Source organism: Astatotilapia calliptera, chromosome 1, assembly GCF_900246225.1.
Source record: "Astatotilapia calliptera chromosome 1, fAstCal1.2, whole genome shotgun sequence".
Lineage (NCBI taxonomy): Eukaryota > Metazoa > Chordata > Actinopteri > Cichliformes > Cichlidae > Astatotilapia > Astatotilapia calliptera.
In genome coordinates this window covers 7,525,730-7,543,682 of record NC_039302.1, presented here as the reverse complement: position 1 = coordinate 7,543,682, position 17,953 = coordinate 7,525,730, and the positions used below count along the sequence as shown (strand labels likewise).

At 39.3% G+C, this 17,953-nt stretch overlaps 1 protein-coding gene across 1 annotated transcript in view; it reads left to right on the top strand.

The window, feature by feature from the left end:
- Positions 1-32: 32 nt before the first annotated feature.
- The window catches only part of ttc17 (tetratricopeptide repeat domain 17), a 30,287-nt gene continuing 12,366 nt past the window's right edge, over positions 33-17,953 (top strand). The window contains exons 1-9 of the mRNA XM_026161263.1: positions 33-270; positions 826-915; positions 1,066-1,235; positions 1,355-1,466; positions 13,247-13,378; positions 13,774-13,883; positions 13,979-14,126; positions 14,520-14,659; positions 14,953-15,113. Coding sequence (XP_026017048.1) covers positions 100-270; positions 826-915; positions 1,066-1,235; positions 1,355-1,466; positions 13,247-13,378; positions 13,774-13,883; positions 13,979-14,126; positions 14,520-14,659; positions 14,953-15,113 — 1,234 coding nt within the window. The 5' untranslated portion in view covers positions 33-99. The remainder of the gene's footprint in view (positions 271-825; positions 916-1,065; positions 1,236-1,354; positions 1,467-13,246; positions 13,379-13,773; positions 13,884-13,978; positions 14,127-14,519; positions 14,660-14,952; positions 15,114-17,953) is intronic.

The window sequence follows — 17,953 nt, the reverse complement described above, 5'->3', positions numbered from 1 at the left end:
CATTTTTTTTCGCGCTTTGCAGACGCGAGCGCCATCTCCTGGTGGGAGTCTATTGTTGCCGCAGGAAAAAAATAGAAAAAGAAAAAGGGAGATAGAAAAATGGCGGACCTCAGGAAAATCTGCCCGGAGTCTTTACCCTGCCGTGTCAACTATTCGCGGAAAACGTCGCTACATGGAAAGCTTTTCATCCTCCTGTGTATACTTGCAGTGGACTCCGGAGGGGCTACGACCCACTGGGTTGTCACAGAGGACGGAAAAATTCAGCAGCAAGTATGACAGCTCATTGACCTGCTAACGCTTACGTTTGGCTGCTAGCTTATGAAGCTAACTATTTTTCATAGCACCGACTGTAACGTAACTGTAGTACTTATAATAATTTAACTCGGTGCGACTCATTTGTCAGCTTGAGCAACTGTGGATTTAGAAAGAAAGTTCCGTGGATATTAAAATCTCGCTTGTTTGACCAAGTGGTTTAGCTTTATCAGACTAGTTCCTTTATCTTTTGGTTAACCGGGTCAAGATAAACACTTATATTTTTATGACAGTGTGTATGCCTCCATTGGAAGGCGCTTGCAGATATGCCAGAACGTCAGTGGTGTTTGGTGCCGACTATAGACAGGGACATTACGTATTTATGTGTATTAGGAGCGTCTGACAAGACGAGTGTGCGTGTGTGAAATTAACAATCGGGCGCACTAGTTAAATCAATGACTCCACACTATCTGAATGTTGTCATATCAGAGATTAATCAACTGCCCAAGTCTTTTTCGGCCTAAGTAAGCGAAGCTAAGCACGTCGGTCACGATCGCGCTGTTTGCTTTTCAGGTGGACTCCCCTTTAAATCTGAAACACCCGCACGATGTTGTAATCTTCATGAGGCAAGAAACCCGCGTTAACTACCTCAAGAAGCTGGAGGTGGGTTTACCCATTTATTCTTTCATTCATGCTGGTCATTCGCCGTAGTTTGTGTCACTACATTATTAAATTAAATTCAGTCGTTTAATTTAAGATCCAATTCCAGTTTGTCATGCCTCACTGCTGCCTTCTTTTCTGATTGTTGAGCAGAAGCAGCTAGTGGCACAGAAGATTCATATTGAGGAGAATGAGGACCGAGATACGGGTTTGGAGCAGAGGCATTACAAGGAGGATGCAGACTGTGTAATGGCTAAGGTACCCCTGGGAGACCTGGATCTGTATGATGGCACTTATGTCTCATTGGAAAGCAAAGACATCAGGTCTGTGCCATTATTTTGCTTTTAAATATGCATTTATGGTTTCTGCTCCTAAATAACTTCACGGCCTCTGTGTGATTATGATGAAATTGTCATCTTTTCTTCTCCTCTTTTCTTTCTAGCCCTGAAGACTACATTGATTCCAGGTCTGCTCTACCCCCAGATCTAGAGAAGCCAGACTGTGGAAAAGTGTTTGAACTACCTTATAGTATCCATGCTTTCCAGCACCTCAGGGTGAGTAGACACCAGGCTCATCATCTGTTGTGAGGATATAGGGCCGCTTGATGACAAGTATTATCTGCATGGCTTTTTTATTTCCCAACAAATATTTTGAAATGTTATCCTGAACCTAACCTCTGGAACTGAATTGCAGAGTTGCATGGAATTACATGGCAGTTCTTGTTTAATTAGGCTTTAAGCCAATTTTACACTTAATTACTAGAAATGGACCAACTGACCAGCCAGGGACTGGAATCTGCTGTTTTCCGACATGCTCATCCCAGATCAGCCAGTCTGTCTCATGTGGGTCTGATTATGAGCCGGTCTGTTACACAGATGGGTAACGTGAGCAGGTAGTCATGCCCACACTTGCAGCCTTGTGCTAACATGTCTTTAACTAGAATTTATTTACTGTGAGTGAAGACGCAGAGTTTGCTAAAATAAACAACAGACCTTATTAGACACTTAAAACACCCTCGCCCAGCTGTACTTAAACATTTTAAAGAAGCTAACAAAGGCAAAGAGGCTAAAGTTAAAGCCATCGAGAGCTCAGAGCCAGCCAGCCACAAGGCAGCAGCCTCAGTATGAGCAAAAGATCATAGGAGCTATGAGGGAAACTATGCTGATGAGTAAAAAGGTTCAAGGTCCTGGTGATTTTCTAAGCACAGTAGAAAACAATGTAACTAAATGGCATTAGATTTGTTATATATATTTATTGCAGCTGCTTTTGTTTGGGTAGGTCAAGCTTGCCAGGTATAAGTGGATGTATAGCAGCTCGTTTAAGTTCATCATTTATGCCTCTTTACAATAACTGAGCAACTTTCATTCGTGTCATTGAGAGAAGATCCTGTAACTTGGTTTGGGGGAAATTGTAAAGTTTAATCATGTCTTTTATGATAATAACATTTTTCTGAAGAATAATTGATTTTTGCTCGTATATGCTGCCACTTTTAGTTCTTAGAAAGAAAATCAAAATCAGCAACAATCGTTTTCGGCAGGCCACGCTTAGAATAAAATTGGTATTGGCCAAGAAAATTGCATCAAGTGCATTTCTGTTAATTACCACTGTGCCATCTAATACAGTTCAGTATAACATAACATACCTACAGTTTTGGATTTTGTTAATATGAAAACGGTGATTATTTATTTTTATGTTATAGGAGGTGCTGATGCCACTGTTGTTTGTTTGTTTTAAACCAACCCCTTGTTGCAGTTTATCTACAAACTTACTTGTATGATGTTTGAATTTAAATTTCTCCTTGAATCCAATGTCAAGAAATTTATCATTAATTAGGTACACACCGATCCACGTTTTTCTAGTTCCAATACTATTCCCATACATTGGAAAAGAGGATTTGTACTGATACCAGTGTTAAATTAATAAGCTGTATTCCACACTGCAAAGAGTAGACTAGGAGTCCTTTTTTATGCGTAAGGAGACGGTAGTAAATGAATAAGAAACAACAGGACCAATTTAAATGACATGGAAAACATGTATTTATATTCAATCTGTCTATTTTCTTAACTACTTTTCCAATTCATTGTCGTGGAGTGGATGTAGGTTATCCCATTTGTGAGAGAGCAAAAGACAGGGTACAGCTTGGCCAGTCCATCACAGGGAGACTGATAATCATTCACATCACGTTAATCACCACTGTCCTGTACCCGAATATGAAAACTTCACACAGAAAGGCCTCATCCGGCTGGCGGATTCGGGGCCTCTTGCTGTAATGTGAAGGTCATAACCACTGCACTGTGTCAAGCTTGTATTTATGTTATTCACTTTATTTGTTTTTACAAGTCTCATTTTAGGTAATTGTGAGAGTCTTTACTGCAGACTGCTGTCAAATGGGGTCACAATAGTAGGGCTGGGCGATATGGCCTAAAATCCATATCACGGTATAATTTGAAGCATGTGCAGTAACGATATATATCGCGATAAATTCTTTTCTTCTGTATCATGTATTTTACACACTATAAGGCACACATAAAATCCTTTAATTTTCTCAAAAATCGACAGTGTGCCTTATGTATAGGGATGGGTACCGGTGTCGTTCTGACATAAACGGTAGTAACCAGACCGAAAAGCAGCGCACATTTCGGTGCTTTATTTCGGTGCTTTTTTTTCCTGAGCTGTGATACACTTTTAGCCAATTGTTTTACATTTCCGAGGATAGTAGGTGGGGCCAGGTATGTACGTTCTGTTAGCGCAGAGCTACAGATTAAAAATGTCCAAGGCGAAGCGGTTAAAAGTCTGGCTGTACTTTACAGCAAAATATGCAAACTCAGCAGCAACAAGTGCTTTAAGATGATACTGTGATACTGTCAAAGGAGGTAACACCTCGAATCTCATGAAACACCTGGCGACGCATAGCGTTTTTTTAAAAGCCGAGAAATGCGCCGTATTTGATGGCAGCAGCAGCCGTTCTTCTCTGCGTGAGTAGCTTAATGTTGTTCGTGTGTAATTTACGTTGAGTAGGCTAACCACGTTATTACATTAATGCATGTAAGGTGAACTAGCAAACATCATCATAGCTACATGCGGCTGTCTTCTTGTTTGATGGCAGATACTCTCTTCACCCTGGCCAAAAAGGCTAAAATGACCAAAGAAGAAGTGGAAAACAGTTAAACATGAGAGGTTTTTGGACAAAGTTTGTGTTTTTTCCATTGATTAAGCACTGCTTCCAGCCATGAGTGATACCATATATGCCCCATAGCTGCAGAAAAGGCTAACATTGTTATCTTTTTACAAAAAAAAACAGCTGAACATGAGAGGTTTTTGGACAAAGTTTGTGTTCTCCATTCTTTAAGCACCGGTTTGAGCACCGTTTGAGCACTGGCACCGTTTCAAAAGTACCGATTTGGCACCGGTATCGGATAAAACCTAAACGATACCCATCCCTACTTATGTATGAATTCTGGTTGTGCTTACTCACCTCGAATCAATTTTATGTGGTACACGGCGCGCAGAAATCTGTTCAAAAATGTTTTAGTACGACTTTGGTAGACTATGAAGGCGCACTGCTTGATGGATTGCCGGAGCATTACAGCTGCCATAGTCAGGAGCCCTGCGGAGTAATCTGGGTCCAAAACTCCCTCTTCTTCAGGTCCCAAAGTCAAACAAACACTGCGGCATCACTGAGCGTTAAAAACTGTCTAAATTATTTTATCTTTAATAAAATGATCAGTGTTGATATAGCATGTTCTGACTGAGAGACTTCTCAAAAAATTAAAACGTACAGCTCTGCTATCACTTCCAACATAAATGAAGACAGAAAACTAGACAGCAGTGACGTTTTGTAGGGTTACTGAAGTCGGACTAGCTGGTATATAATGATGTGCTACGTGATTGCTAGCAAAAGTTAGCATAACATTAGCACAGTGAAGCTAATGGACGAACGCTAACTTTTTTCCACTCGATAAAAGTTAACGTGAGGGTTTCTGGTGGTTAGAGACAAATGCAATTGCATGGCAGGATGCTGTAAATGGACCAAACTTCACTCAGGAGAACAACTGAGATAATCCATCCATAATATGAGGTTAGTCATTAATATACTGCAACAACGTGGGAAGAGCAGCTGCGAGAGAATTCAGCATTAATGAATCAATGGTACGGAAGTGGAGGTAGTGCAGTTTTGGGCTTTCCCCATGTCACTACCCGATCTGTACCGGAAACCCGATCGGTACCACGCATATGCGAAAGGTGTCTACTTCCGGCCGTTACGGGTCAGAGTATCTGTTAAGATGTTAACAATAATAATTATCTCTTAAAATGGTTGCAATAATGAAACATTTCAATATAATGTAGACAAAAATGAAAAATAAAAAGATAGTTACGGATCAGTACTCCCCGATCCTTACTGCACATGTGCAAAGTCTACCCGATCTGTACTGCGCGTGTGCAGATCTTTCTTTTTCTTCTTCTTCTGTTTCATTTAATGGCAGTTTACTCCCCAGTGTACGAGGATACCGCCACCTGCTGACTAAGTGAATGAACTGTATTGTAAACTGAAGTAGCGCCATTACAAATGCGTGTTTAATTTGATTTAGTGATAGTCAAGTGTGTTTATGCTTCTCTGTGCGGAGAGGATTGTTGGAATAGTCATGATGATGTCAATTGTCAGTAAACACTTAATCTGGCTGATGAATCTTCACGTGACACATTCTGCGCCATTCTTCTTATTTTACGGCGCTGTTGTTAAAATGGGGGACGCTCTCTGTTGAGGAGAAAAGCATGAATTTGTTTGTAAACGGATTATCCATTGTTTAAATGTCTCGGGCAGTTGAAAAGGAGGCAGAGCTGTTGAGAAATGCTAGGAGCTAACTGGGCGCTAACCGTGTCACTCAAACACATTAACTGGGGGGCTGAGCAAGATGGCGACGTGAAGAGGAGTATTTTTTTCGAGCTCTCAGCACTAGAATGTTATAAAGCAGTTTTATAGCACCTATTTGACGTCTTTCTAGCTTCCAAGACTTTTTTGAAGATCAGCGCAATAAAACCTGCTAAATCTGAATCCAAATTTAATAACAGCAACATGTCGAAATCTGTTCAGAAAAGGCTGAGTAACTCGGGCAAACCACATGCAACTAGCATGCTAGCTAGCGACCATAGCTACATGAAAGAAATGGATTGTCAGCAGATGGTTGAAGAAGAATTTCCACCACTACCAGTTACGCCTTCCAAGCCTCCAGTGGCTAAAAAAACCAACATTGTCTACCAGTCACTCTGATGGCGACTCCCTGAAAGCTGATGCAGTCAACACTTTGATCAATCTGATCAACACCAGAAGTGACGCCATTGAAGAAATGGTAGGAACAGTTCGTACGGAATGAAAGGACACAAGTGATAAGATTATGGTCATTGAGAAAAACGAGTGGCTTACACAGAAATGTGACGAATGCATCTCTGAAATTGAACGCTACAACCGCCGTTGGAACCTGAGACTGTATTGGGTACCGGAGTTGGAGAAAGAAGATGTGTGCGCAAAAGTGATTGAGATATGCCAAACGGTTCTGCCAGCAGAAAAGGAAAAGCTTCCAGAGGTCTTAGACATCGCTCATCGAGTGGGGAAACCAAAACAAAATGACCCAAGACCCAGAGGGATCATCATCCAGTTCATCTCAAGGAGAATTCGTGATGCTGTGTGGAAAGCTGCCAAGAACAATACTTTCCTTCAATATAATCATCTGCGGTTCACTGAAGACCTGACGAGAGAGGACAAAGAAAACAGACTGAAGCTGTGGCCCATTATAAAGAAAGCATGTGAAGAAGGGAAATCTGCTTACTTTGTTGGAGGTCGAGGCTTTGTAAATGGTGCTGAAATTCACACAAACTCTTCAATATTCCCTGACCCTCATTTCTTCTGCAGGTCATTACATATGTCAAGTCATAAAATATAATGATTTAGTTTTAATTGTAACTAACATATATGGGTTTAACACGAAGCTAGAAAATGATAACTTATTTTTGACGATTGGAAAAAAAAAAAATCTAGCTGGTTAAATAAATTTCCAAATGCAAAATTATTACTAGGTGGAGACTTTAACTGTATTATGGATGCTGAATTAGATAAATTTCTTCCAGGACATTCGAACAGAATTAATACTACATTGAAAGCTGTTATGGTACACCTAAAACACACAGACATTTGGAGATTCAAATATTCTCAGTCCAAAATGTTTACTTGGTGCAACAATTCTAACTCGAGACATTCAAGGATAGACTGTTGGTTAGTTTCAGAGAATTTTGACATCAATAGCATAGATGTAGGTGCATGGCCTTCTCCAGAAACAGATCATAAAGCCATATATAATAAAATAAATTTAACTTCCCTAATGCCCTTCCCTCTGTTTAACTTCCCTTCTAATTCTTCTGTTATTAAATTTACATATTGGAAACTCAACAGCTCATTATTACAGAAAGACAATGTGAAAAAGGATCTTAAAGATCTGATCTCAAACTTTTGGTCTATAGCTCAAGAAAATTTAGGGAATTATTAAAATTTGTAATTGGCAAATATTTAAGGAAGGTTGGCAGCCTTAATGTGAAATCCAAAAGGTTAGAGGAAGAAAATATAATCTCTCAAATTACAGTTATCTAATAAACAAATTGACACTTTAACTGAAGAGGATAAATTGAACCTTGCTAAATTACAAGATAAATTAGATTGTTTATACTCAGCCAAAGCAAAAGGAGCCTTTATCAGATCAAGATCTAAATGGCTTGAAGAAGGTGAGCGTAATTTCCATTATTTCTTCAGTTTAGAAAAGAAACACTCAAGCATAAATAATATTAGCAAATTAATGATAAATGGGATTATAACAGAGGATTACAGATTAATCTCTAAACATTGTAGTCATTTCTATAATGAACTTTATAGCTCTACATTTTCTCAGGAAGCTGTAGATCACCTCTTAGAATCGCTGAATGTTAAATCTATCAGCCAAGAAGATTCTATATTATGTGATCAACCCATTTCATTAGAAGAAGTCAAAAATGCAATTGGGCTATTAAAAAATAATAAATCTCCAGGTACGGATGGTCTTACTGCAGAATTATATAAAACTTTTTCTGAAGAGTTGTCTCCCTTTCTTCTTGAGGTATTTGCAGAAAGCATAGGAAACCAACAACTTCCCACTATGATGAATCAAGGTTTGACCACGTTGATTCCGAAGCCTAATAAGGACCTATTAATGATTGATAATTGGAGACCAATTAGCTTACTAAATAATGATTATAAAGTATTTGCTCTAATTGTAGCTAACAGACTTAAGATGGTTCTTGACTCTGTTATTGATGAAACACAATCTGGCTTTATGCCCAAAAGACATATAACTAACAATATTAGATTGGTTTCAGATATTCTTGATTATTCTGACCTCATAAATTGCAATGGTTTCATATTATTTTTAGACTTCCACAAGGCCTTCGATACGGTGGTGCATGAATTTTTATTTCAAGCTCTAGATAAGTATGGTTTTGGTACTTCTCTACAGCGATTAAAACATTATACCATAACAGTAACAGCAGTATTAAATTAACAAACAGCACTTCACCCAGATTTAACATACAAAGAGGGATAAGACAAGGCTGTCCCATTTCTCCATACCTGTTTTTATTAATTGCCCAACTATTGTCTAACCATATAAAATCAAGCAATGTAAAAGGTATATTGCTAATTGGCAAAGATTTACTCATAACACAGTTAGCGGATGACACTACATTATTCCTAAAAGATGAATATCAAATCTCTCTTGCTATTGAAACAATCTCCATATTTTCCAAAGCTTCTGGATTGTACTTGAATATTCCTAAATGTGAACTTATGGCGATAAAAGAATGTTCGAAAACAGCTTTGTGTAACATTCCAATAAAACAATAAGTTCGTTATTTAGGTATCATAATAACCAAAAACCAGGAAAATAGAATCACTCTAAATTTCTATCCTATTCTAGAGAAACTCAAACACAGATTTAATCAGTGGCTCTTAAGAGATTTGTCGTTAAAAGGCAGAGTATTAATAACTAAAGCAGAAGGTATCTCTCGTCTTACATACGCTGCATTGGCATTGCACCTTGATAATAAACTCATAAAAGAGGTTGATAAGTTACTTTTCAACTTTATCTGGAAAAATAGGACACACTACATTTAAAAAAACAGTTCTTATGAACTCATATGTCAATGGAGGACTTAATGTGTTAGGTTTTAACACTTTAAATAACACATTCAAAATAAATTGATTAAAGAATCTAATTACTAATCCTACTTCCATTTGGAATACTATACCTGTGTTCATGTTTTCTAAGTTAGGTGGCACTGAATTTTTCCTTACCTGTAATTTTGATATTGATAAAATACCTATAAAAATCTCTGCTTTTCATTGTCAAGCTTTTTAGCATGGACACTTATTTACTAGCATAACTTTAGTCCACACAGTTATTATCTGGAATAACAAGGATGTTTTATTTAAAAGAAAATCTCTCTTCTTAGATAGTTGGTTTAGGAATAACATTGTTTTAGTCAACCAATTATTTGATTCAAATGGTATGCTTTTTTCCTGTGAAGAATTTTGTTTACATTTCAATTTAGCTATAAATCGTCATGATTAAACAAAAGTATTTGGCTCAATACCATCAGGGGTTTGTATGCTGTTTAAGAATCAACCTAATATCACTTCATTCCACAGGCTGTTGGCATCTCCTATACAAACTTTTGTTGGCAAGATTTGCTTTTCTAAGCAATTTTAAGAACAACAATAAATCTGTCAGATCTTTATTTCACAGTAGCATAACCACGGTTATTTAAAGGATTTGTACTGTTTTGGAAATGTGTTTTATTTGGTCTACACAAAAAACAAAGACAATTCAACTTTGATAACAGATATATGATTAACTTGTTAATTTTAATGGCTAAATTTCATATTCACAAGTCCAAATGTTTAGGAAGACATCCCTCTTTTTATGTATTCTCCTTTGAACTTGTACAGTATCTTAATTCGATTAAGAACTCCACTAACCCAAAAGCTATAAAAACTATTGGTGTTTGTGAAAAAAAAATCAAGATCTTTCAATCACTTTATTCTTTGGCTTGATCAGGTACTTTCCCCCTTGCATATTTATATTGTAGGTTCTGAAAATTGTTCTTTTGTTTGTCTATGGTATGCAATTTTTTTTGTAAGTACAACACCATTAATATGGTACTGTTTAATTCTATTTTGTATTGCACTGAGGTTTAAACAAAGGTTTGAATGAAAAAAAAAATACATTAACTATCGCAATGTTGGCAAATAGGGGAAGTGACGTAAGATTTGCGCATGCGTGGTACCGATCGGGTTTCTGGTACCGATCGGGTAGTGACACCCCATATTCCAAAAGTGCTTCGTCTCTTTGCTATTACTGTCACCCGGCATCATTTGTAGATGATATTGTTTGCAGCCGCTGCAATGCTTTCGACCAAAACCGGCGCCGCTTGATGACACCATCAACATGCGCTATCGCGGTAGAGCGGTATAGTCAAAATCTCTACCGTTGGCCAAATTTATATAGTTTTGTACCGTATACCGTTTATACCGCCCACCCCTACGCAATATTTTCTACTTCATCTGCTCTGATGTTTGGTGTACGTAGGACTGGGCGATATGACCCAAAATTCATATCTCGATATTCTTTAGCTGGATGGCGATATACGATATATATCTCGATATTTTTTTTAAAGCCATAAAGTAAGAACAAAAAGAGAGTTCTTAGTCAAAGCTTGTCCCAAATCTCACATGGGCACTTTTATTAACATACTGTGTAGAAAAAATTGCTGGACATTATGGGCAATGCTGGGCATCCTCTGCACATGGCCATAAACAACCAGAGGAGTCTGTTCAGTGACAGGTTGCTTCTCCCAAAGACGACAACGAACAGACTTAAAAACTCCCATCAAACTGTTTAACTCCTCTGTGGAGGGGAAACAGGAGGACATTTATCCCTTTCGTATATTTTATTTATATATTTCTCTGTACTGGAAACCGGATTTCCTAGAGGAACCCACCCAAGGGATTAATAAAGTTTTATCTAATCTTATGTACAAGAAAAAATTACTCAGAAATAAATTATCAGCATTTATTAAATAATAATGCTCCATAAATAAAATAAAACAATGTTGTTTTTGTGCATAACAAAAAGCTCACAATTGTGCAGTCAAAATGTAAACTAAAAGATGCTGAGCAGAATAACAAAGACAGATTTTACAGCTGCTCTGTTCCCAAGTTCTACTGACTGACAGCCTTGAGTTTGAAATCCTCTTTGTAACCGTGTCTCTTAACAGGTGCCATTTGTGGTCCTTATACACACACAGTACGGTAATATTACGTTGAAGCAGAGTACGTACTACTCTGCGAGGCTCCTCGATAGCCTTAGCAGTGCAGCTTTTGTAGCTTACCAAAGTCGTACCAAAACATCTTTTTGAAAGGTTTCTGAGCGCTGTGTACCACATAAAATCGGTTCGCGGTCAGTAAGCACAACCAGAATTCATACATAAGGCGCACTGTCAATTTTTGAGAAAATGAAAGGATTTTAGGCGTCAACGCGTTAGCCCAGTTAGCTCGTTAATGCCATCCCGCCCCACCCACAGGGCGATCCGCGGTAACTCGTTAACAGAGATTTATGTTAACGTTACTGCAGTTATGGCGTTAACATTACGCTGACAGCACTGAAATATCCATCCCATCCATCCATTCGCTTCCGTTTATCCTTTTCAGGGTCGCGGGGGGCGCTGGAGCCTATCCCAGCTGTCATAGGGCGAGAGGCAGGGTACACCCTGGACAGGTCGCCAGTCTGTCGCAGGGCCAACACACAGGGACAAACAACCATTCACACTCACATTCATTCGCACATTCACACCTAGTGACAATTTGGATTATCCAATTAACCTATCCCCACAAGCTGCATGTCTTTGGACGGTGGGAGGAAGCCGGAGTACCCGGAGAGAACCCACGCAAACACGGGGAGAACATGCAAACTCCACACAGAAAGACCTCGGCCTGGTGTTGGAATTGAACTCAGGACCTTCTTGCTGTGCGGCAACAGTGCTAACCACCGTGCCAGCACTGAAATAGTGATCTCCAAATGTTTTCTTTTTACCGACCAGCTCCTCTTTGATAGCTGCCGTGTCCATCCTGTCTTTGCCTGCAGGTGAAGCGATGGGGGAGGGGGAGTTTTGTTCAGTGAAGGAGAGGCCGAGTAACGTTGCGTAGAGACAAAAGTGGACGAAAGAGAGGCAAACTTGCGGCTCCACAAGTAAAATTATAGCGTAACATAGACTATATATCGATATAAACGATATTGTCACATCTAGGGCTGCACGATTAATCGTTAGAAAATCGCAATCTCAATTCATACTTATGTGCGATCTCATTTCCAAATGACAACGATTTTTTAAAAAAAGAGAGAGCGAAAAGACGACGATGATTGTACCGCATTTTGATCCGGGACGTAATCTGCATGAAAACAAGCGCTCACTCTTCCTGCTCAACAAATGACGAGTGCGGAGCCTTATACCACGTGATACAGAAGCTGGCTGCTAAAATTGGCAGGGAAAAAACAACAGAGAGCACGTCAGGGATGAGGAGAAAGTGACAGGAGAAAATCCGTCCCGGTCAACCACCCAAACATCAATAACGGGAACCTTATACAGCGCTTCCCTATACACGTCGAACTCCCGCAGGCACAAAGAAATTACGGAGGCTATCACTTATCACCTGACCAAAGATATGGCTCCCATCAACACTGTGCAAAACGAGGGATTTAGGAAAATGATGAACACCCTAGACAAACGCTACACAGTGCCGTCCCGCAACTATTTTTCTATTGTTGCACTACCTGCTCTATACACGCAGCGTCGAGCAACGGTGGAGACGGAATTTCAAGCAGTACAACATTTTGCGGCAACGACAAAATGTAAGACATTTGTTGTTTTTATGTTTATTTATTGTTTTTATGTTCAGTCTCAACTGTTACGAAGTTGATGTGCAGTTAATAAGTGCAATAAATATTTATACTGGAAAAGAAAATCGTGAGAGAATCGTGATCTCAATTCTAAGCAAAAAAATCGTGATTCTCATTTTATGCAAAATCGTGCAGCCCTAGTCACATCTCATATCTCGTATAAAAATATATCAATATTTTTAAAAAAAATCGATATATCGCCCAGTCCTAGGTGTACAGCACCAAGGAGACTTCAGCCTTTTTGCTTGTTTGATCACCTGCTAAAATATGATCTAATTGTCTTCCCCTTCTCTCTCCTCTAGGGTGTACAGGAGAGGGCAAACCTGACCTCCCCACTTCTTTCTAAGGAGGATCCTATTTTTAGTTCATTGTCTCCTAAGCTGGGTCGGAGTGCTGATGAGGTGGGTCATCGCATCCATGAAGGCTTACTGAGGGTAAGGGTCTCTGTGAAACATTTACTCAGTATACTTAAAAACAAAAAAAGTGACTGTTTTTGTTTTTTTCCTTTGGAGTTGGTGTAGGAGTATGATATAAGTACTGGCAAATGGTCCAAATATAATTTTTGCATGTCTGCTTATCTAAATTTGTTCTGTTCAGATGATTGGTTTATGACACCCAAATATTGAAGCAATAGTCATTCTGAGTGCAAGGTCAGACACGTTCTGAAGCACAGATTATCAGTGAGTCTTAAGGTTACTGAGCTCTACTGTCCAACGCAACAATATGAAGGAGGAGGAAAAGCTAAAATTCTGTAGAACCTTAAAAGTTGGCATTTTGTGTATTTCATAAGGCATAAAAAGACACATAACTTTAGGATTGTGTGTTTCAGAATTCGTCGTCCTGGGTGCTGTACAACATGGCGTCATTTTATTGGCGTATGAAGAATGAGCCTCAGAAGGCCGTGGACTGTGTTGTGCGCGCTCTGCATTTCTCCCCAAGGTACTGTGAGGCTCGTCAGACGAGTTTTGCGGTAATATTTAGTTTATTGCGTGCGAGTGGTTACAGGTGTATCTGTGTGTTTGTTGTTCCTGTAGGCAGCACAAGGATATAGCCCTGGTTAACATGGCCAACATCCTACATCGTGCCCATTTTTCAGCAGATGCTGCTATCCTCGCCCACGCTGCCCTCGACCTTACCTCAGACCTCTTCACCAGTCACTACACTTTAGGCAACATTTATGCTGTAAGTTAAAGGGAAACCTTCAAGCCACAGTGAATGTTTTATCACAGCATTTCCTGAATTTCACTGTAGTTAGGTTTCAGAGAGAATCTAAATCCAGCTATCAAAATCCTGTTTTCTTACGGACTAGTATTTTAGAAAATTTCTGACTATCAGTGGATTTACAAGCAAGGCCTGTAAAACAGTTTTCATATTTACGGGGAGTACCAGTATTTTACAAAATGTATTTTTATATAACACTTCTCTTTGTGTCCACCAGGCTTTCTATCAGTGTACTAGTCTGTACATATTTTTAGTCTGTTTATCGTTCTGTTGTGCTCGCAAAGCGTCGCTACATGAAACAGGTAAGTCTGACCTCTGCTGTATCTGTCGTGCTTTATGTTGCTGTCTGACTAGATGCTTGGGGAATACAACCACTCGGTGCTGTGTTACGAGCAGGCACTGCAGGCCCAGCCAGGCTATGAACAGGCCCTAAGGAGGAAGCATGCTGTGTTGTGTCAGCAAAAACTGGAGCAACGCCTGGAAGCCCAGCACAGGTACACAAGCATTTTAACACACTCTCTAAGTGATTTTGGTTGTGTTTTTGTTTTTACTGTACATTTCTGTTACTGATAATGCCAAAGAAAAGCCTTGCAATGAAAATATATTGTCATTTGCTGTATGTCGAGGTTGTTCAGTGATTACAAGAAATACACATAGACGTACCTGTAGGGAAGTCAAAATATGTGATTAAAATAAGTGCAGAGCTGGCAGCCAATGGACTATTTTTACACTTATCCATGTCTACCAACTGTCCTGTTTTTCCCCTCTTTGTTTTCCATATTTGTAGGTCCCTACAGCGGACACTGAATGAGCTGAAGGAGTACCAAAAGCAGCATGATCACTACCTTCGCCAGCAGGAGGCGCTGGACAAACACAAGCTGCTGCAGGAAGAACAAATCCTGCGCAACATTATCCATGAAACCCAGATGGCCAAAGAAGCCCAACTTGGTGAGATGCCACATACAGGAATTAAACGAGAACAGAACAGGAAAGAGAACATTTAGGATAGTCATGAGATTATTGCAAAGTAGTGTAATCGCACAGTTCAGTTAATGAGTTTTGCAGCAAATTACGTTCTACTTTGGAGAAAGCTAATTGCTTTACCAGGTCAAAAGATAATATGAGGAGCCTGGGCTGGCTGTGGTTTAGCTTGTTACATACTAAATTAATGTGCATTTTTTATAATTGTGAAAAAGAAGCGACTTGTTCAGCCAGTTGTTTTACTGCAAACTGATGTGTATCAGTTCTGAGGAGGGCAAAGTTTATTACTTGGTTTCACATAGCAGAAGTGGTAAAGCTGTCAAGGTGCAGTAGAGATGATTGTAAAGTTGTGAAACTCATAAATGAACTCAAGCATGAATAAGCAAATTCACAATATGAGCAACTCAGCAAGCTGTCAAGTCACATTAATCTAGGTTTACACATGGTCCCTTTAAAAAAACAAAAGTAGGGTTTAGTTGGGATTAGGTGCAAAAACAGGTTTGGCTGTAACGTAGACTACGAGAAAACAAATTAAACAAAACTTTATCTCGATCACAATTTTGGCTCCACACAATCATTTGAATGCGATCGAACGATATTAAAAGTGTGTTCTCTGTCAGTACAACACCAAGAAAAAGTAAATTAAGCACTTGCTAAATTGTCTTGATGCATTCTCCATCATCCAGGTAAGTAAATCTCCAAAGGTTGATTCTGTTCATCTGGACGTAGCGTTTTCAGTGGGAGAAACGTTTCGTCACTCATCCAAGTGACTACTTCAGTCTCAGCTGCCTGCAGGTCAGCTGAGACTGGAGTCAAGGAGGCCATTTACGTGAAAAGGGAAAGACCATCTCTGAATCGAGGAGGGGGCCTAAGGGTACATCTTTCACCATCCTACAATGCTGTGATTGCAGCCATTCCCCAACTCTCTGTGAAGGGTACTCATGGCCATTGATCAGTGGTCTTTGATAAATGGTCATGAGAATTTGCATAATCATGATGAAGGAACTGACCTCCCAGCCCATTGTTCTTTCAGTGGGCTGGTTTCAGCTATTATTCAAAGGTACTGTTTATAAGATTGGGAAAACCTGCAGTCAGCTGAGACTGAAGAAGTCACTTGGATGAGTGACAAAATGTTTCTCCCACTGAAAACGCTACGTCCAGATGAACAGAATCAACCTTTGGACACTTGTTAAATCAGTGTCTTGCCATTTACCTGCATGTGCCACAGCTGTTTACTGCAGCTGACGGCTTGAAGTTTCCTGGATTATTCAGGAGAAGATTAAACAACATTAAAATATAGATTTAAAGCACCATGAAAATGTCTGACACTGCAGAAGCTGAAGAGCTTGTGCCTTAAAGCTGATCATCATCCCACTGCTCGGAAATACTTTGGAATTGGTGCCAGTCTGAACAAACGATTTGCCAAGAGAGCACTAGAGTTGTCTGTGAACCACAAAGCAACATAGTCATTTGCTGTATGTTGAGTTATCCGGCCACCTGCAGTATAATTAATGCATGTAGACCAAAAAAAATTGTGTAATTGTGAATCTTCCAAAATCAACTCCGATGTCAATAAAAGCGAGCCTTGCAGCGCATCAGCGTATCCAACCAGATCATAAAGACATTTGGTCAAAAAGTATATTTCCAATAAACACGGTGATTAATAAAGGCAGACAGTTGTCTTTCTACAGTGACAAAACCTGTGTTCTATGTAGAATGTCACAGAGGAATCTCACAGCTGTCGAGTATTTTACTCGAGTTTTACTAGAGTTATTTTACGTGTTATTCACACCCACCATGCAGGTACAATGAATGGAGTGAAAGATTTTGCTAGGTTAGGTGTTAGGTCAGGTGAATAAAAGCCAGATATTCTAATTAACAGGAATATAACGCAGTGTATAAAGTGAAAGCAGTGCCATGTTTGTTTAATTTTTATGTTTATTTTTCTTCAAAGAGATGCTCTTAATTCTGGCAAATTAGAAGGACCGGTTTTATTTTATCTAGAGGATCATCATTTAGCCTGGAGAAATAGTTTGCTGCTTTATAAGAAAGCCCTCCGCAAAGCCAGAACATCTTACTATTCATCACTGATTGAAGAAAATAAGAACAACCCCAGGTTTCTCTTCAGCACTGTAGCCAGGCTGACAAAAAGTCAGAGCTCTTTTGAGCCAACCATCCCTTTAACGTTAACTAGTAATGACTTCATGAACTTCTTCACAAATAAAATTTTTATCATTAGAGAAAAAATTACCAATAATCATCCCACAGATGTAATATTATCTACAGCTACTCTTAGTACCATTGATATTAAGTTAGACTCTTTTTCTCCAATTGATCTTTCTGAGTTAACTTCAATAATTACTTCCTCCAAACCATCAACGTGTCTTTTAGACCCCATTCCTACAAAACTGCTCAAAGAAGTCCTGCCATTAATTAATTCTTCGATCTTAAATATGATCAACCTATCTCTAATAATCGGCTATGTACCACAGGCCTTCAAGCTGGCTGTAGTTAAACCTTTACTCAAAAAGCCATCTCTAGACCCAGCAGTCTTAGCTAATTATAGGCCAATCTCCAACCTTCCTTTCATATCAAAAATCCTTGAAAGAGTAGTTGTCAAACAGCTAACAGATCATCTGCAGAGGAATGGTTTATTTGAAGAGTTTCAGTCAGGTTTCAGAGCTCAGCACAGCACAGAAACAGCTTTAGTGAAGGTTACAAATGATCTTCTTATGGCCTCTGACAGTGGACTCATCTCTGTGCTTGTCCTGCTAGACCTCAGTGCAGCGTTCGATACTGTTGATCAT